The following is a 21071-nucleotide window of genomic DNA, read 5'->3' as shown; positions in this document are numbered from 1 at the left end:
AGTTTGATACTTTATCTCGTCATCGTGTCAGACAGGAGAACAGGTTCTCACATTAGATCTGACAATTCTTGTTCCTGAATGGCACCATCTATTTTGTAGAATAGTGACCCCTGGTGGCTCTTCTGCTGGATTGCAGGGCTAACTATCCATTGTACATACTTAGCTTGCTTGTCCACCTCGAGATTTAGCATTTTTGTAAACACGAGTGTGCCTAAGATGAAAATGTAAAAATGCAACGGATAAGTTATTACTGAATTAAAACACACTCATTACTGAGAAACGTTACTCCTCAGCACAGGTCTGTCCAGTAAGTTTACACTGCAATATTAATTGAATCGGTGTTGTCAAACGTGTGCTAACGTAGCTAACTTGGCAAGTGCTTGCTAATGGAACAGTTCTGCCGGTTGCACGAACGTCAGGCACGGATTTCCTATACACGGAGACACTATAGGGTTGAGTAGCGTTATGTTTGTAGTTTAGTTGGCTTCAACGAGGCTGTTTTTTTTTAAGAAATTGGGAAAACTGAATGAAACGATGCCAGGTGGTCGGCTAACCAACATTAGCACAACTAGTTAGCTTGTTAGCTACGGGCATTAGCTGTTTCCAGAAGCTGCCCTGCTAGCCGGCTAATTCGATGCTAACGATCGCCGCCACTGGGCATTGATAATGATTACTTGACTTGCCTTGATTTACACATTTGATATGTTTTGTTAACAGGCAACCATGTCAGGAATGAAAAGGAAAATAGAAGGCAGCGATCCCGACTATGAGGACATTTCGCTGGTCCAGAATAGTAAGAGAAACAAAGCAGCTGAATACAGTGGTAAGTTGATTCTCTAAGCTAAGAGACTTTACACCTGCTTTGCACGTACAGTGACATCCAACAAATAAGTAACCTGGTCTCGGGATTTCAGTCGCTGTCTCCTTTGTAATCCTGCTGTCACAGCTCGGGATGCTACGGTGCAGAAGATCGAAACCATCATCACAGAGCAGTTTTCCTTGGAGATGAAGAACAAAGAGCATGAGATAGATGTTATAAGTCAGGTACTTGAAGTGTGTCATGACTTCTTTTCATTATCTTGCATTCAGCTTGTGTCATGTAAAAAAGATTCAGTAAAAACGTATGGAGTAACATGATTCCAGTTTAAGTTTTGTTGAAACCATGATAAAAGAGTATTTTCTTGATTTCTTCTTTCATTGTTTTCCAGCGACTAAATGAAGCCAGGAGGATGATGGACAAGTTAAGAGCATGCATTGTGGCTAATTACTATGCCAATGCTGGGATGACAAAGCACCAGGAGGTAACGTCATTCACTTCGTTCATTTCACAGAGCAGCTGTGTTCAAAGTTAGAGGTCAGCTTTTGGATTTTAACTTTGCCCTGATGCTGTGTCCCCTAGCAGGCCTCCAAGAGTGACCCTGCTGTGCTGAACCATCCAGCCATCCGGAAATTTCTGGAGTCTCCATCTCGTTCCTCTTCCCCTATCAACCAGGGCTCTGACACTCCTTCCCTGGCCCACTCAGAGTCCGAATCCCTCTCTCAGCATGGAGATGGAGCTGAAAGAGATGGAGAGGGAGCGTGGCGAGAGGACAGCGGCAGGCAGGAACGAAGACCAGGCCGCAATGTAGGAAAGGTGGGTTATTTTTAATCCAGCATCCTTATTTGTTGTTTATCAATCTGTTGTTCCCCAGGTGAACTTGAATTCTACCAGGCCGATCATTATGAAACTTGGTGAGCTTTTATCTCTCCATTTTTGCTCCTAGGATACATTTGGAGTACCATCAATCACGGGAGGTGAGCAGAGAGTGACCTTCCACACCACGGGAGAGGAGACATCCAGGCTCTATGCAAAGAAGACAATCGTAGTGGGAAATGTGTCAAAGTATGTGATTCACCAATCTAAGCTAAAGCTTTACTCACTCTTCTGTCTTGGATTCAGTCAGTACACTGTAGAGCAGTCAGTTCTAGTTTAGAGGTCAGGAGGCTCTTGGGTCGTGTTGTCAGGTCTTGGAATTGTCCTGAGTTGGTCTGCATTCAGCACACATGACGCAACATAAGGTCTCACTGACCAAAAATAGTCAGGATGTTGTCGGTGAGACGTAGCACCAATCATCCATGGTGTGTGATGTGAGTGTAGCAAAAGCCGTTGCAGTCATTTCTAATTGTTATCATCTGGAGCAGCTGGTATCAAGTAAGACGCATTTATATTTTTCTGTTTTTGTCCCTCATTGCATGACGACGCAGTCCCCCAGGCATTTGAACTGACAGTCCTCACACAATCTGCTCAGTTTGTGTGGCGTTCAGATCAAACGGTGTTACTGTTGCCCGCTACGTGCTGCTGGCACAACGCATCGTGCCTGTCTCCGATGTCTGTCATGAACAGCAAAGTCTCGTGCAATCCCCTTGAATTTGCTCCACCATTTAGCCGTCATCTACTTTATGCCAGAAGTTTGCGAATCTCTTGGTCTCTCTGGATCGACATGTTGATGGTGTCTTTGTGTAAATGGCATAGCCCTCCACTTTTTGTGCCAGTCGCATGATAGAAATGTTACAAAACGCCTCTCGCACCCTGCGAATTCTTTGGGCAGGTACGAGGATTAAATTGGACATTGACTTTATTGTCGGGGGCTGTCAGTGTACACCCAACCCAAAATGTTCTGTTGTTGTTTTGGTGTGGAAGTCACAAGCACAGCACAAAATGGGATGCACAGTGATGGTTTATTATTTCTTGAAGAATTACTGCAAAATTTTAAAAATTAGGTATTCTAGGATAGCAGATTTTTGCCATATTGCCCCCCCCCCCCACACTCCCACCCCCAACACCACCAAAGTTCTACCAGAAATTTGAATTCTAAACATCTAGACAAGGTTGGTTTTTGTTTCGTTTATGTTTGGAAGTGTAGGAAGTGATGGGACTGTTGCTGTTGTTAAAGAATAATCTCACTTGTGTATTTTGTATATTTTGTTGTCTGCCGTATTAAATATGTAAATCAATTCCACCACATACTTAGCAGCCAGATGTTTTGTCTGTACATATAACAATAGTTGGAAATGTTACAGAACCTGAAGCCCATATGTGTGTTTTAAGCTAAATAAAGTGTGAGTGTGTGTCAAAGCCAAATTGTTTCACACGCTCACATCTTGTTTCAAATGGTGGTTGAATTGTTGGCTGAAGCTGCTCAGACAGTGAGGAAAAAGGAGTTGGGTTTTGTTTGTATGTGAAAAGTTGCAAAACTTCAAATGAATCATGAATATGAGGGGTTGTTGTTTTGATTAAAGCCCAGAAGCTTTGACTCTGGCGCTCCTCTCCCTCACTGGTTCTGAACCTGTATGTTTGTTTGTGTTTTGAAAGCTCTCAGTTAAATTTTTCATATTTTTGCTTCACTGTGCTGTTAAGTTCACTGCGAGTAAAATATGCTTATGTACCTGATTCCCTCGGGCTTGAGTTGACAGTTTCTCTGGACCACAAGGTTCAATGCAATATGAAGAACATGAAACTCTAGAGCTTGATTGACAAGGTCTGTTCATCCATGCATATCCCAAAGGTCTAAATATGTAGTACTTCTCACATGCTAGAGTGAAGCTCTTTGCACGCCAAAAACGGCTTGACACAACAGTTGCTAGTGCACACAATTTTCACCAGGTTTACATTAAAGTTCTTTCAATTATTCATGTTTCACTGTCAGCGGGTATTTTTCCTCCTCGTTCCTCCACCACAGGTACATCCCTCCGGACAAGCGGGAAGAGAATGACCAGTCTACACATAAGTGGATGGTGTATGTGCGAGGCTCCAGGAGGGAACCCAGCATCGACCACTTTGTGAAGAAAGTGTGGTTCTTCTTGCATCCCAGCTACAAACCCAATGACCTGGTGGAAGTCAGGTTGGTGCCAGTTTTGTTTTCTGTGTGTTTGAGGCAAACAAAACCGCAGTCAGCACCCCTCAGTCATGCACGTGTTGTCTGATAGAAGGCACAGCTCCTCACTCATAATCAGCACTTGGGGGCTGTTTTATGTGGTTCCCTCAGGCAGCAATAGAAGTTTGAGAGACAGGGACAAACTTGCTCTGTTGAGGTTTGCTGTCACGCTGTTGTGTTGCCCATAGACACAATGTTTACTTGGAGCTTTTTATTGCCATGCCAGGTCAGTAGTCTGCCCCACCTCTTCCCACACATCATTTGCAGAACTGAAGGAAGTAGAGGAACATTTTTTTGGACAATAGCACCTTGATGTATAACAAAAAGCCCCAAGGATTGCTTGATGTTCATTTCAGGACAACATAGCTCTGTTGTGGAAAAACTCAGAACGCATCAGCAGGAAACAGACTCTGAAAACCATTTGATAAACAGTTCTCACTTGCATGTAGTTTAATAATGTAGATCCTCCATTCTCACCCTATCCGTTCCAGCCAAGAGTTGAAACAATATTTGTCACTCAAAGTCACGCTGACTCCAGCAAGTGTGGATGCCAACCATAAAAGCAAATACAAAGCCCTCACAGAGCGCGTTCCCTCTATAAGCTGAACTTTTGGCCCTTGGGACTTTTGTACGGGGGGCCTCATTAAAGCTGCAGGCAGTGATGCACCCACGCACCTGTCACAGTGTGCGTGTGTTCTGTCGAGTGAGAGGGAGGTGAAACCTGATAATGTTTGATTTTGTTATCAAGGAACAGACGAGTGTGAGCACTGTGCAGGAATCCCTTCCTGCCTCCGTTAGGTGGCGCTAGAGGACACACTTACTATTTATTGCTGTACATCACATGAAGAGTATCATTTTTATCAATAAATCAAGATGAGTTGTATCAGGCTTACTCCTTGTAACCACTAAGTGGCGCTATGGCCTAAATTCTGCAAGTCATGGACAACTTCAGGCTGAGAGTCTCATCAGATGTGTGAAGTTGGGAAAGGATCTGACCATGTGGAGTCCAGTTACAACAGATTAAATGGCAAAGTTGTTGGGCGCTGTAACGCTGACGACAGCTCGCAGTCATCACAGTAAAACATCACCAGGTTCTTCAGGTGTTTCCAAGCAAGTCTGCGATGGATCTGATTGACCCACTATAGGTGGAGTACGTCACAGTGAAAAAAACCCCCAAAACATTCCATTTTCAGGTGCCACCAGGTGGTGCTATGCTACATTAATCTGCTTCAATTTTTTTCTTCCTTGGCCCCCTCCGCGCCCCTCCACCAAGTTTGGTCAAAATCAGCCCTGTGCGTGATCCCTGCTGACAAACAAACAAACGCAGCTGATGACATGACCTCCTAGGCAGAGGTAATTCTGTTGTAGACTGCAAAACATCATTCTGTGGTGTCTGCAGTGAGTCATGGTAGAAGTTAAAATGAACACTATGACTAATGGTGGACACGCCTAAAACACACACACCATGTGTTTGACTGAAGTGTGTCTAAGGTGTGAGGGCCCTGAAACTGTAAAGCTGTGAGACTTCCTTGAAATGACGGGCAACAGGACCGTTGACATCACTATGTCTGCAGCAGCTCTTGTGCTCATTAATCAGTTTTTATCCTACAGAAATGGCTAAGGACTTAAGATTGCCTGTGGCTTTTTAATAAATGATCTCCCTCATCAGTCAGCAATCCAAATCCTGAGCCGTGGCCTTCTGGCTGTTTCAGCTGACAAGGCACTCACGTTGCTGTCGGAGCAGCGCATAATCTCCCCTGACTGACTCAAGTCTTCATTTGCAGGGAACCACGCACAGGTCAATGTTCTCTGCTGACTCTCCACACATCCAGCATATAGATGGGAAAACGGAAGAAAGGAAGACGAAACAAATGCGCCACTCAGAGTACAGTTGAATAGACATATGATAAGCATGCACTTACACACAGTCTGGCAAACGCAGGCAGTTGATCAGTGTCTACTATGAAGGGATGAAAACCTCCAGCTTCAAAGGGGAGGAAAAGACCTTCAAGTCATTGATTTTTAAGAGACTTAACTCAGTCAGCTTAGTATTTATCTACAAAGTCATTGTGATTTTGATTTGTATTTTAATGAAGTTATGTAAGTTTCCTCCGTGTCTCTTTTCAGCGAGCCTCCCTTTCATTTAACCCGTCGCGGATGGGGTGAGTTTCCTGTGAGGATCCAGATCCACTTCAAAGACCCCCGCAACAAACGTATTGACATCATCCACCAGCTGAAGGTCGGACCACATCATAGAATACACCATCAGCTTGTTTTCCTCTTTTTCAACTGAGACGTTGTTTTCAACCGGCTATAATGAGCCTCTTATAGACTGACTTCAGAGAAAATTTGCACATACAGAATGTGGATACAAGGACTTTGACCTGCACAATTTGTGTTGACTAGAAGGCTTCAGAAAAGATGGCAAATACAGTTCATCAACGCATAGCAAGAAGCTGTGGGTGTATATAAATGAAGCCAGAACAGATGCTGTTTGTATGCTATGTCCCTATTCAAATAGGAGGATTAAATCATTATCTCAAGGAACCATTTGTAGTTACTTGGGCTTCATAAGTACCAGTTATGTATTTTTATTGATTACGCACCTCCCCATTAGGCTCATAAGCTTTTTATTTGACGTCTATTTAAATTTCCTGCAGCTGGACCGAACGTACACGGGGTTGCAGACATTAGGGGCAGAAACGGTAAGTTACGTGTTTGCTCACTCTCTTTTTCTTCACTGACTCAAAACTTTAGTCCGACCATGAGCTATATTTGTTCCAGGTGGTGGATGTGGAGCTCCATAGGAATTCTCTGGGGGAGGGCTTCATCTCGCAGCCCTCGTCCTCCAAGGTGCCACACAGAGCAGACAGCCCCATGTCAGCCACTACTTGCAGACGCTCCAGCTCTCCCAGCTCATATGAATCCAGTTTAGACAAAGGTACACACCGATAAATATTCATGTTTTCCAATGTCATTATCAAGCAGAAGGTGTTGAAAGTTAGACCTGGGTATGTAGGGTTCTGGCATCTGTAACTGATTGACAGCATTTGAAGTTTAACCAGAACAGGTTGTAATTGAGTGTCACGACACCTCCTTCCAGGGATCATCAAAGCAGAGATGGGAAGGTCCTCAGGGGCTCACAGTTCCAGCCTGACCGCCGGAGAACGCACCCCAACCAGACCCAAATCCGGTGACAGAATCACTCTGGGTTCCCATGGCAACTCTGCCTTCCAGCCCATCACAGCCAGCTGTAAAATTGTTCCCCAAGGACAGCCACCCAGTCCTGCCGAGTCTCCTGGTAAATCGTTCCAGCCGATTACTATGAGCTGCAAAATAGTTTCAGGTAACTGTCTCCACCCGGTGGCCATTTCTGTGTCTTGGGGATGTTTCACAAGGCTTTGACACATTGTTGCCCTGAATTAAACAGCACTTTTGTAAAATAACAGACTACAAAAAAAAGCACATTTCATAATTTTTTGCAAGTTCAATACAAACAACACAGTAAAAAAAAAAACAACCAACCCCCCCCCCCCCCCCCCCCCCCGCAAAAAAAACCAAACCCAACAAACATTGCTGTAGATCTGTCCCGTGATTGCTCACTCCCTGGTGATGATGCTCATTCTTCAGTTGGTGTAATTATTTGACTTGCAGGTCTTTTTTTTTGTGAATGTGTCACAGCGTTCATGAAGGTTGAACATTTACTGTCCGAGTTAAAACTTTCCAGCTGGTTCCTTGAAGAAATCTGATAGATAGTCGACACTATAAGGAGAAAGCCAATTGCCAATCAGTTTATTGAAAAACTACTTTATCAGCAATAATGGGAGTGACATCTCTGGTGAATGTTACCAGGAGAAGAAATAATGGGGCTCATTTCCATGTTCCTGTGAACAAAGAGGACATATTCATTTTAATCTTTAATCCTTAAAGGTCGAGTCTGTATTTTTCTAAGCTTCTAAACTTTCTTTTACTGAGATTATATAACGTGACGACGTAAAAAGTTCAGTTTTCTCCCAGCCCTCATGACTTGACCCAGAGCCTCAAATGGGGCTAAATCTTGCCAAACCGTGAAGCATTTCTGTAGCTGAAGCTGTGTTAACACTCAGCCCGAGCTGGTGTACCTTCTCCCCCACAGGGTCTCCCATCTCCACCCCGAGCCACTCACCACTGCCTCGCACGCCCACTTCTTCAACCCCTGTCCACAGCAAACAGAGCTCTTCCTCGGTGCTCAACAATCCTTATATCATTGTTGACAAGCCAGGCCAGGTGATTGGCATGGCGTCCGCATCCGCCACCTCCACAGGTACACACCTTCTACTCACTGTCAAAGTGGTGCTTGAAGTCAGAAGTAGACCTGCAGTGAAATTGAGAAGCGGTGTCTGAGCCACCCACCTAGACTGTAAAAATGGCTGTGAATAATATACTCTCACAGCAGAACAGATGATGAACAATAGACTTCCTCTGTCTCTCTCCTTTTGCACTTTCTTGTTGGCCCCCTTTCACCCTCTCAGTACTGATACCTTATAAGTTCTATCCACGCAACCTTGTCTGTTGCTCTGTATCACTGTTGTTTTCACATCATTGTACTGAAAAAATATGACGTGTGGTGAGCCAGCAGGATAGATGCTGGATGAGAGGTTACCATGGCGACTGTGCTGCTGTGTTTCATGGTCACATTAGGAGGATGGTGGAAAGTGGCTGGCAACATCTATCTGTGTGTATTTTTCCACAAACAAGATATGCGGTTTTCTGCAGAGGTACCTGACTGTCAGATAGAGCCACTTAGCACACCGTGTGTCAGCACCATCCTGACATGGAACGGGAGAGTCATCTCTAATCACCAAGCTGGTTGCATTTATTAGTTCAGCAGCATCAGTTCCTATTCTACGGAAGAGCTTGCACACTCTTTCTTGCCCACTCAGCCACTCCCGCACTTCCTCCACAAACATATAGCTCAACCAGATCTGGAAGCAGATGCTATTAGGTGACGCTTTATCAAGCTGGAGGGGGCTGATGTGGGTGTTAGGGCTGATTCACCAACCTTGTGTGGAAATTTGATGCCGTAGGTGAATAAGACTTGAACAAAACTTGAACTGAGCTCTGCTCTGTAAGCGAATGCAGTGGGTGATTTGCTTTAACACCCACCTGAAGTAACCCTGACAAGAAACTGTCCCCTCTCACCGCAACAGAGTGCCACAGGGATAACGTGTTTTGGAGGCCAACCTGGAAGCTAGCATTGCCACGGGTTCTCTCAACCAATAGCTGACTCTTACGTAGCTCTTACTTTAGATTTTTGGATTAATGCTGAAAAAAAAAGCCAATGTTTATGAGACTTTTTAATTTACAAAATAATATCCTCTCAGATAAACACCACTGTTTGAATTTTTGAGGCATAAATTCAACACGGTGCAGTACAAAGATAATGTTATGTGTTAATGTTGTTCTGTTATGAACAACATCACATCAACGAGCTCCACACTTCTTCTCAATGTGGTGTTCAGTGTCAATGCCAGCCCCTAATTAAGGATACATAAAAATCTTCAGAATTCAGAAGTGCAGTATTTGGGGATATGTTTTTTTTTGCTGTAGAACAAAACTTTGCACATATATGCACACTGACTTTTTACCTGTGAACTGCTCCACAGGAAGTCCCTCGGCCAAACAATCTGCTGCTCAAGGAACTCGCTCTCCAGCCCCCAAAGTTCACACTGGGACCTTCCTCTCATCAGGAATGAAAGTGAGTGTGTGGCATCTCGATATTGTTGCTATCAACTTGGATTCATGTAACCTCAAACTGTCTTCTGGCTGTGGTTCTTTACTCTGCGCCCCAATGTGAAGGTAGTCGTTCCCCATAGTACCTGTGTCTTTAACACAGCGGTGGGATATTAATAGTAGGTAAGGTCCCGTTTTCAGCAGATGTGAGTTCCTTGGCAAGCTTTTTAAATAGGACATCACTCTGAAGATGGGAGGGGGGGCAGCTCTTCAGGCAAAATCGTTCAGCTCGATTTCACTCTTCAACAGAAAGTGTCAATACACTACTGTAAAATCCTCCCACACGTTTACCGTCCCATCACCAACCACAGTGAACTGAATGTGGTATCCCTTCAAGTTTTGGTTTCATCACAGTGACAGAGATTGTGCAGCTGCAGCTCTCTGGCATCTGCTGCAGTTCTAAAGGGCAAAGCAGGAGGGACAGATGGGGAATCTAAAAACATTTCCTTGATGAATAAATGATGACCCTGGAAAAAAAAAGGTCTTTTAACACATCTCAATACCCTGCTCTCGTAACCTGCTGCAGTAGAGTATCTTGCTGTTATACTGTGAAATATAAATATTCCTTAAACCTGTTTTTGTTTCAAGTGTATCTCCATGTGTCCCTGTGTCTTTGGCAGGTTATTATCAAGCAGGAGCCGGGGGAAGTTTCAACACAGCCACAGCAGATGGTTTCCACTGTAACCACCCAACAGCAACCAGCTGCTACAACAGCACACCAGTTTGTCACAGTAAAGGGAGGTCACATGATCTCTATGTCAGCCCAGAAACAGGGAGGAGGGGCCACAGGGGCCACAACTAGCAAGGTCAGTCTCTGTTTGTATGTTGACAGCATTATGCAGTAAACCTATTATCAAATGTCACTGTTACCTAAAGTCTGTACTTGGAACTCGTCTCCATTATTAGATGTTAGGCATTCCAGTTAGCTCAACACTCCAGTCCGCAGTGAAACAGGTGGCCATCAGCAGTGGACAAATACTGGTCGCCAAGGGCAACCCATCTGTCTCCAAGGTGATGGGTGGGAAGCAGGTTTTGGCTCAGGGAGTTGCAAAAGCCATTGTCAGTGGAGCCAGTGGCATCTCTGGTCAGCAGGCCACTGCCAAGGCGGCAGGTAGCTCAAGTGGCAAGAGTGGAGGTCAGAGACGCACCGTTTAATCATCTTATACCTGAAGATTAATGTTCATGCTCCAAAGATTCCTGTGCAATTTCAGGTATGGTTAATATTTGGGTTTTGCCTCTGTATGTTCTTAGTGATGGCTACTCTTCAGCTGCCAGCCAACAACCTGGCTAATTTGGCTAATTTGCCTCCGGGCACGAAGCTCTACCTGACCACCAACAGCAAGAACCCCTCAGGGAAGGGCAAGCTGCTTCTCATCCCTCAGGGAGCAATTCTCAGAGCCTCCAGTGCAGGTCAGATATACTACACCCAATCACTGTCAGTGCAACAGGTGAATGTAGAACCTGTTGTAGCATGTTGTGCCATTTCTGCATTTCAAGTTAGCCCAGCCCAAAACTTACAGGGGCGTATTTTCTCGAAAAATTGTCTATATTGTCACGGTAGTGAATTCTAAGGCAAGTTTTGAATACAAATAGTTTGTTATTGGTATTTTGGGGAACAGTTAGGTACAAGGAACAACTAATACATGACTCAGAATCCAGGGTTAGCGTCCCACCCTAAAGTCTTTTACTCTGACATTGTCTTCTGTGCCTCAAGCTGAAGATGTTTTTTTGTAAATGTTTTTACTCTTGGCTGAATTAACCCTTTGAAACCTGCTGTTTAAATGACTCCACACCCTGAAGGGGTTTTGGTGGCAGTGGCGGATTTTGATGGCTACATTATCCTCCGGGCAGTGAGTCAGTCATTGTCGCTAGTGTCTTGCTTGAGTATACTTCCACTGCACGTGACCTGTCAAACTCTAGTGACCGACTGCATCGTGTTCCGGTTGCATTTCTTTCCATGACCTCAAACTCCACTGGGCGAGCTGTGCTTCACAAGTGGCGTTTTTAGATTTGGTCATTTTTTTCTTCATCCATTATTTCTTCATTTTACGTAGTTGTGCTGTAGCCTGCATACAAAGTTTTCCAACTTGTAAGACAGCCCTTTTTATTTATCAGGCTGATGTAGCTATGGATGTAAAATTGAGACTCTGCACATGGTGTTTTACGTTGAAAACGGACCAGATCCCACCTCCCTGCTCCATCTATTCTGTGCTGCTTGATACGGCTTTCATGTAAAATAGGCCGCCTACGTCGCGGTGCGTATTTTTACCGGCGCAGAGTGAACAGCCGCTCCTGGGATGCTTCTTTCAGGAATGTAGTGTGATGTGTCTGGAGGAATCAGAATGGTCCCAGTCAGATCTGGTAGGTGTGTCACAGCCTGAATATGATACATCCAGACCTGGTGGCATCAGGCAAGTTTATAGACTGCAGTGATATCCCAGACTATTGGCTGCTAAAGAGAATATGCTAGGGTTTAACATTCCTCAAATTAAGTAGAGATAGAGATTATCTTCAATCTCTGGTGAAGAATAACATTGATCAGATCGATCAGATTTTAACTATGTGGTGAAGACTTATGTAGCTGTCTGTAATGTAGGTCAGCAGTCCCAGAGCGGCTCATCGGCAGGCACTGGGGGATCTCAGACTTCCTCCTCTTCCTCATCAGGCAGTCTGCCTTCCAACCTCTCCTACACATCGTACATCCTTAAACAGACCCCGCAGGTGGGTACACACACATTTATGACATAATGCAAGCCTCGCAAACATGCATCATCGGACACAAAATCTTTTTTCGTTTTTTTAGGGTTTTTTTCTAAGTTTGTTTGGAATGTTAGTGGTTATGAGTTTTTAGCAGTTTTTAAATGCTATTCATCGAAGTTTGGGTGCGTTGCACGTCATCCATCTATTACTCATGAATGTAAAACCAGATTTTCTTGTATTCATAGCTGGATTTCTTTCCTTTTATGATTCAGTTTTTTTGTGTTCTAGTACAGAATTAGCACCTGGCGTGTTTTCAATGAGACATACTCATTAAAGCAGCATTGATCCTGTAGCCAGCTTCAGAACAGTGCCGTCAGTGCATTCAGCCAGCAGGGTATAATGAAGTCATCTTCAGAGATTTCTCCGAGCTCATGACTGTCGTGTTTTTTCACCGAGTCAGAACTGCGTGGGTTTGCTCGCAGGATTTCAGACTATGACTGTTGATGGATCCTCACCTCCTCACTAACCTGTCATGTCCATGTCATCAAGGGCACGTTTCTGGTTGGCCAGCCATCACAGGGCTCAGGGAAGCAGGGGAGTTCCAGTTTGGCAGGTAATGCAGCTTCATCTCCAGGTACACAGCAGGCCATCCGGGTCACAGCTGGACAGAAAGCAGCCATCCTGGCTCAGGTCAGTATAGGGCACATTATTGCTACCCTACAGCGAGTGACAATATGTAAAGCTCCTGTTGTTCCCGTGGTCCCTTTAGTGTTTCCTGGTGTTAATAGATAAGGGATGGTGTAGGAAAGCTTGAACTGTGTGTAGAATTGGTTATAATCGCACCAAATCCTACCAGAATTTATTCATGTATACTTCTGGTGTAATTGACAGGTGGTGGGCGGCTCCCAGGGTGCACAGGTGAAGTTGTCTGATGGCTCGGTTAAGACTGTAACAGCAGCAGCAGCAGGCCACTTGTCCAAGCCGGGGACGACCACATTGAGGATGACAGGCGGGGTCATCACGGCCGCTAGCTCCACCCCCAGCTCTGTCAGCGCTGTGGCAGCAGCAGGCCAGCAACAGGCTAGTTTATTCTGTCTGGCAGCTATTTAAGCTTTTTAAAGCCTTGTCAAGCATAAACATGTTGAGTTATCCTTGCAAAGTTCACGTTATAAGTCTCTTAACCACATAATTAGATGGAATATATATTTCTCTTAGTGTTCTTTTCTTTGTGAAGTATACAAGTGTTTATAGAATTTGAAGCGTTTTCATTTGTACGGTTCTATAAAAGGAGTAGTTGCTCTTGTGATGCAGTAGGAATTCAGTGAAATAACTGCTGAGTGCAGTAGTAGCAAGGTCAGCACTGTGTTCTTCAGAGGGAGCAGAGTTTAGATGGTGTGTGAAGAGCCATCCATCGGCTGTGCTGGGGTAATGACCTCAGAGTCCACGGCCAGAACTCCTTTACTGACATTGTGAAGGCACTTAGTGATATAGGTGGTGTGACACACTCATGTTTTCAATCTTTTGATAAATGGTTCTTCCTAGATTAATTGAAGTCTGAGAACTCTGCATGAGGAAAAAAATAACTCTTTTGTCTTTGAGAATTCCATAAAACCACTGACCTGATTAGCACAACTCACTTGAGCCCCATTCCCACTGGCCAAAAACCCCACCAACACCACTTAAATTGTTTTTTTTTTCTGGACTGGGAACAGCTTTAATTGGAATTCAGTCCTGGGTCAAATGACCCTGCAGGAGACAGATAAGTGTCCGACCAGGTGAACACGCTCATTTGCAGCTGTCTTGCAGTGCTTCCTCTCTCTGACACACATACCACGAGCGTCTGGAGCTCTGCTGTTAATAATATACATGGAAGAACGAAAGCTTGTTTCCTTTACTGGAAACCTCCGCAGTTTTTTTGTCATCTCGGCCACAAATTCAACCCTTGTTCAAGTAGCATCGCTCAGTAGGCGTTGAGTTTGAAAAACAAACTGGAACAAAAATGTGACAGAAACACTTATTGTACACAGGCTAAGATGCTACGCTCCAGTGCTGTTTTGAAAACAATCAGCAATTTGTCAGAAATCCACTGCACAGCCCACTGCTAGCTGCAGTGAACACTAATGGTGGGGCGTGGGAGCACACAGTAGCATCTCTACAGTCATCAAGTACACTTTACTCCAAAACCAGCTTTGCTTGCATTAGTAGAGTCTGGGTTTTGCTTAATATTCTCTATGAAAAACTCTACAAATAACATATTATTTTATCAGATACATACGTAAAAAGCCATAAACAGTTGAGATGTGTTTCTTCCGTTGTACCTTATGTCAGGACTCCAGTAGTCTTGTCAGTCTCAGTAGTTTTGGGACAAAGGTGGTGAGCTGTGGCATTAATGGAATGTAAAACGATAGGTTTGAAGATATCACACTGAGCAAGAACTGTGAATTTAGTCATTCATGTTTCTGTTTGTGTTTCATGTCCCCTGCAGGCTGCTGATGGTGGCAAGCCTGCCTCTCAGCACCACTCTCTCCTGGTGGCAGCCAACCAGGCAGCAGTAATCAGCGCAGCCAAGAATGCCAGTGCTGCAGCTGGCGGCAGCCTGTCGAAGACTGCCATAGCCGCCTTGGTGAAGGGTGCTGGGAACTCTGCCACCATGGCAAAAACTGCTGCTGGGTCAGCTGGTGCCTCAGTACCGGTCGCCAAAGGCATCACCAACATGCCTGTCCTGGGTATGTCCAAGGGTGCTGGGGTGGGGGCTGTTGTGGGCGTGCCCAAAAGCAGCAGTGCATCACTGGTGACAGCAGCATCGCTGGTCAGTGGGATGGCAGCAGGAGGAGGAAAAACAGGTGCAACTCTCTCAGGTAGCCTCCACAGCTATCATCGGTTGGCTTGAATATGTACACAAGATGAATCGTCATTAATATATGAGAAAAGCGTTCAGCCAAAACTGTTCCTTGTCCTCAGGAATGCTGAAGATCCACTCTGGAGGCCCCAGCTCCCAGCAGACAGTCTTGACCATCCCGGCTAATCAGCTGAAGCAGCTGGGGGTGGGCAGTGGGTCTGGAGGGCTGCAGACTATACTCATGCCTGTTGGGAAAGGTGAGGTGTCTTTCAGAGAGATATTTGACTAAATCAGGGAAGCCAACCACATTTTTCCAAATGATTTGGAAGATTTTAGCAGTTTCGGTGTTGAGTTGATCGACAGCAGCTGTAATTGGTTTATGTTTCTTGGTGTTTCTGACCACTGACTGTGATGCATGTGAGGCAGATGCGCAACAGCTAAAGGGTTTTAGAGGAGTTGTAGGCAGGTCCATCTTTTTCCCTCACATTCTTCATTTAACTGGGAAGTCCATTTACAGAATGGGCGATTGATCCATCCTCTGTGTGTGTGTGTGTTTGTTTTATGCTGTGTATTAGTGATGTCTAAAGGCCCAGTCTCCAGTTCTCCTTCCTTACCCTCCACCCCTGGAGCAGCTGGAGCTGGAGCCTCCCCAAGTCCTTCCAGCCAAGCCTCCCCCTCCCTTGTCCTGCCTCTGGCACAAGGTGAGAGGGCTTCACCCCTGCCTCACCCACTCTCCTGTCTCCTCTCGTTCCTTCACTCTGTTATTCACTTTCCCTTCATTCAGTCATAGTGAGAGTTGCTTGGCAAAGGGCTGGCCTGGAGACGGATAAAATCAGAGAACCAACATAGTAGAAATAGTTATTCATATTCCAGTTAAATACATTTAAATATGTAACTCAGGCATCAACTACTTTATAGAGAAGTAGCATTGTGTCCTTGTAGCCATGACAGGGACAGTCCCTCACACGAATAATGTTGCTCTTCTGCCGCCACAGTGAAGACAGAGCCATGTGCCGGCACAGCTGTCACAGCTGGTCCGTCACCCCCGGGGACTGCTCCTGTCCCCGTGTCCGTCCATGTTGCCACTGCAGCCTCCACAGTCAAGCAGGAGCAAGGGGCCGATAATTCCACGCATGACCTCATCAAGTACGCGTGACTGCTTGGCTTTTTGCTAAATGATACACAGAAAACAACAGCATTGTCTGTCAAGAGAGTGTTTATTAACTCACTAAACTAACTACCTGATGATAATGATAGGAGGAGATTAATGTCATCACAGAGCTACTTGAATATTAATTGCGTTCTCCTCAGCACCGAACACGTAGAGACCATGATGCAGCTGCTGACAGCTGTGGTGAAGAAGTTCCCACTGATCGTACCTGACAAGTGTAAGTGAGATTCCTGCCACCTTCCAGTCAGAGTGATCACAAACCCTCTCGATGCGTAGGGGTTTTATTAGCTTACTAATTTGTGTGTGTTTGTGTGTTTAGCTGAAGACTCCCATCCATTCTGTGCCTCTTCAACAGAACAGTATTACTCCTGGAATATTGGGAAGCGCAGGGCATCAGAGGTGATCCTATTATGTTCCTTCTTTACTGTTCTCACAAGAGGCAGAAAACTTTGCACTGAACTCCACTGCTGTCTCTGCACGCGAGCTCGTACCCCGGTTTCAGGGTGAGGGCGTCTGTAACGTCACTGACAATTTGCATTGTTTGCAGTGTTGATGCTCAGAGCTGGACGCCTGAGTCAGCCAGCTTTCTGCTCGCGTCATATCTTCCTATCTGGTCAGATGTGTATCTCCGCCTGGTCGTCTCCTCTCCTCCTTCATCAATAGCTCATACACAGGCCAACCGCTGACAGCTGTCTGTTCTTATTCGCTCTGTTCTCTAACCAATATGAAAAGCTCTCAAAGGTGAAGATTTATATCTAGAGGTTATTTTCTTTTACTTTTGGGACAAGCAGGAGACTCGAATCACTTTATGACACAGTTGGATGACAAGAGGCTGCTAGGTGGCTAATCTGAGTATTTCTCCATCTGCTCATCAAATCTAGAATCTCTAAACTCTTCAGTCTTATCCTACAGTTTGACATAATTAACATGGGTGTGTCTATGTAGCTTCAGCGAGCGGTGGCGGTAAAGCGGGTGGTCCAGGACGTGTTGGATCACTCGCCTCGCCTGCAGGCCCTCACCCCCCCGAAGACCAGAGAGGTGGTGCAGTGGTGCCGGCAGAGGGGCTACACGCCGCCTGACCCTGAACCCCAGCGCAAGACTGAGGACGAGTCCATAGAGGACATCCTCACACAGATTGATAATGAGCCTGGTGAGTGTGTTTGTGTGTGTGTGTTTAGTGTATTTTCAAAGATCATCCACTTGAGCTTTTTTGAGATCTTGTATGTTTCTAGCAGCACTAACAGGATCAATATTTTCTCGTCAGGGCTGCAGGGTGAGTTGGCGTGGGAGCAGACCTGCTCCATCATCTGTTTGATGTACTCTGATATGGGTTTTTTTTTTTAGCTGATCACACAGAGTTTTCATTAATTCCATCTTTAAAGGGCAAAAGCTCATTGAGTCCCACACCGTCAATACAATCATTATGCTCATATATCAGGATTAATAGCTGTGCAAGGATAACATTTCTCACCCCCCCATAACCCTGAAGCTGCTGAGGCTGTTGTGCTGAAATGCTGCCGTTCAACGTTCATGTGCACCTCTCCTCAGAGTGCCCCTCAACCCTGAGCAGCTGTGAGGAGCTGATGCTGCGCCTGGAGCAGATGCAGGCTCTGCTCAAAACCGAACCGGAGGAGGCCGATGATGAGATCGTGGACATTGTCACTGTGACTCCGCCCTGCCAGAAACTCAAGGTCAAGGAGGAGGAGCAAGAAGCCGACTCGGAACCCAAGTTCTTCCTGGGTCCCTGCGTGTCTGCCCAGTTTGTCAGTGAAGCAGCTCAGCAGGTGAGGAATCACCAGCGTGGTTGTGTGCTTGATGGTTCTTTTCAGCTGGAGGGAGGCTGCCTCACATAACTGCAGCTCAGCTATTTAGCACAAAACTGAGCTGAACCCCTTTATTATTTTTACATGACAAGTCCTTTGTGTCTCCTAGATCGGCGTAACCTTCCAGCCGGTCGAGGTGGAGAAGAATGTTTTTGCTCCAGTAGTGGAAGCCATGATTCTGAAGGTCGGTTGTGTAACAAGGAGGAAAAAAACAAAGTTACCCAATTCCAGTTGCTCATCATCACCTCAGCATAGCGAGACTGAAGGGATGAATATATATAGCATGAGCGAGATAAACACCCTCAGTATGGCACATTTCACCTTGCACTGGATGCTGGAGCGGTTTGATTTGTGACTAATGACGTGTGTCTACTGCAGGCAACAGAGCAGTTTGCCAGCGACATCCTGAGAGAAGCTCTGGCTGGGGCCTACGCCAAATCCCCTCAGAACAGGTCAGACGCTTTTATTCCCTCTCTAACATGCAACCTGCTTAGTGCTCCATTTTTCCCTTCATGCAGCTGGAGCTAGAGCTCGTCCAAACCAGTTACCATTACCCTAGACTTCTCCACAACAAAACACTCAGAAAAGTGCGCTGGATGAATATGAAGTCCATAATAAGTCTTTCAAAACAGAATTGACAATAAAAATGAGTGTTGTAGATACACAGCAGCGGTCCGACTGATGTTTCACGACCGTCAACACGGACACTGCGTGGCCTTGATTGTGACAAGAGTTTGTTGCTTTTGCAGAAAATTATGAATGTGCATCACGAAATGCCTTAGACGTGTTACAGGAGTCGGACAATAGAGACAAATTCATTTTCGGTCTCTCGCTTGAATCAGGCCAGCCTGATCCTTTCAATAAAAAGAGAGGCATCATAATCCCCGACATAAAGACATGTAACATCAAATCAAGCGTGATCATTCTGCTCAGTGCAACCTTGCTGGCTCTCCTAGCTGTTAAAGCATGTCTTCTGCTTCACTAATGTATGTTGAAGGCTGGGAGGCTGCTGTCTGACCAGATTATCCAAGCATTTCTATCCATTTGGAACCAGATGCTTCAGTTTGACATCAGTAAATTCCACTGCCCAAACATATTGAGATATTTGGGGCCGTTTAAGCCGTTTTTCCACCCTCTGCCAACCTCTTGCGGTCTCCCTTTCAGCAGAAGTTGTGGATAGTACCTGCTACTTTGTTACAGCTTCATCTAGATTATGTTTTGATTCCAAGTCGTTTGAGCCAAGATGTAAGCACCTCTGATTTGTTGGAGAATTGCTGTAGCTGTCTGAAATTTGCTGTCTGGAGTTGACAAACCGAGGAGTTTCTCGTTCTGACCAGCAGCGACACCGAGGAGGTGCTATGTTCAGTGAATGTCAGAATATTCAACAAAGGAGCGTAATGATGAAGAGTGACGAGTATTCCGAAGCCAAACAGCGATTAACAGTCAGAGTCTTTCTGGCGTGTCGAGCCAAAGTCACCATCCTAAAGCTGTTACGTCGGGGTTTCAGGGCACCGAGAGAGATCACAACCATGAACATCCACCAAGCGGTGTGTAGCGTCCCCACCTGTGACTTCCTCACCAACGCACACATGGGTTACCTGGCGAAGGACAACTGAGACGTAACAACACTGACTGTGACTGCTCGCTGACATACGCAGAGCTGGAGACGGAGGCCGTGGTCCCAGACGCTGAGAGACAGCTCAGGCTCCAGTCCCTGGCCTCAGGCGTACTGTATTAACTTGATCAAAGAAGGGCTGACCTCGCTGGTCGGAGCGCCCACACTCACGTCTCTGGGTGCGCGGGGGCGTTGATGTCCTGCTGTATCCACACGCAGCATTTACGGGACTTGCGTTATTTGATTCTGAGAGGCAGGTGTTGTCTTGCTTACCTCATCACTAGATTATTTTTATGATGAAGTGTTTCCTGTCAGACACGGAGAAATGAAGCGACGATATAAGACAACTGTCCCCCTGCACATCTTCACTCTGCTGCCTCACAGTCTGTTTACCTTACAGCTTTCAAACACTAACACACATCTGTGTCCGCTGGGTACCTGTGGCAAAGCTGGCACACAGACACCCTCAAAAGTGTTTTTGCCATGGCAACCAGGGATCCATCATGAGCACTGTTTGATTTATTTCAGTGTTACCTGGTGAGCCTGTTATCTGCGGCTCTCTTAGGTGACTTGAGCATAGCCTCGTTTTAAGCTACAATCCCTCAAACTCGTGTGTCGGATCATGATGTGGTCCAGCTGTCACAGATCCAGCTCCTAGTGTACTGAAATAATCGTTTCCCATCATGAAATCCAGCACAGTATTTATATTATCAGCTCTGTCAACCAGGTTTGGAGTGCTTTTAGTTTAACAACCATCATGTCTGTCATTTAATGTTCACTGTGTATGTGACCAATATGAAATAGACAAAATAAAACTTTTATTTTTTTTTTAATTCGATTGCAATACGTGCGGACAGTTAACGCCCTGACAGCAGTGTGTGTGTGTGTGTGTGTGTGTGTGTGTGCGTGCGTGTGTGTGTGCGCACGCGTACTGTCCGCTGATGATGTGTCAGTAGTTCTGTTTAATGTGGAGCTTTGCATTATGTTAATGTGCGGATGAGTGTTTGAGCTGAGTGGTTGCAATGCTTGTTGAACCAAATTAGTGTAGAAGATAGTCAAACGTTGTATTTTCATGTCACAGTGCAAACCAAAAAAAAAAAAAGAATCAATATTCTTGTAATAAACAGAAAAAAAAATCCAGAATGGTTGGTTTTCTGTTGTCGGTTTTTCTCTATCTCTCACACACACACACACACACACACACTTAAGTTCAACAGGAAAAATCCTCCACAATGAA

At 45.4% G+C, this 21071-nt stretch overlaps 1 protein-coding gene across 7 annotated transcripts; it reads left to right on the top strand.

Annotated features, from left to right (window-relative positions):
- Nucleotides 1-141: 141 nt before the first annotated feature.
- Nucleotides 142-20971, top strand: yeats2 (YEATS domain containing 2). Of its 7 annotated transcripts, none has more exons than XM_086203542.1 (30): nt 142-298; nt 718-823; nt 947-1044; nt 1209-1301; nt 1400-1633; nt 1764-1882; nt 3720-3881; nt 6042-6153; nt 6575-6619; nt 6699-6855; nt 7018-7260; nt 8050-8217; nt 9560-9651; nt 10307-10492; nt 10593-10821; nt 10938-11096; nt 12283-12407; nt 12936-13076; nt 13278-13466; nt 14872-15244; nt 15348-15482; nt 15801-15926; nt 16221-16371; nt 16537-16613; nt 16716-16795; nt 17342-17546; nt 17945-18180; nt 18329-18403; nt 18598-18671; nt 19727-20971. In XM_086203542.1, the coding sequence occupies exons 2-30, from the start codon at nt 724-726 to the stop codon at nt 19833-19835; spliced, it is 4293 nt and encodes a 1430-aa protein (XP_086059668.1). In that variant the 5' UTR covers nt 142-298; nt 718-723; the 3' UTR covers nt 19836-20971. The 7 variants fall into 7 exon arrangements, with proteins under 7 accessions (XP_086059668.1, XP_086059667.1, XP_086059666.1 ...); XM_086203541.1 differs by having other exon boundaries at nt 142-307; XM_086203540.1 differs by lacking the exon at nt 142-298 and adding an exon at nt 362-452 and having other exon boundaries at nt 1403-1633.
- Nucleotides 20972-21071: the final 100 nt, after the last annotated feature.

This window comes from Aulostomus chinensis, chromosome 5 (assembly GCF_037954235.1).
Source record: "Aulostomus chinensis isolate RoL2024-O1b breed Wild chromosome 5, RoL_Achi_v1.0, whole genome shotgun sequence".
NCBI classification, from domain to species: domain Eukaryota; kingdom Metazoa; phylum Chordata; class Actinopteri; order Syngnathiformes; family Aulostomidae; genus Aulostomus; species Aulostomus chinensis.
The sequence above is the reverse complement of the archived record's forward strand: the minus strand, read 5'-3'. Positions and strand labels throughout refer to the sequence as shown.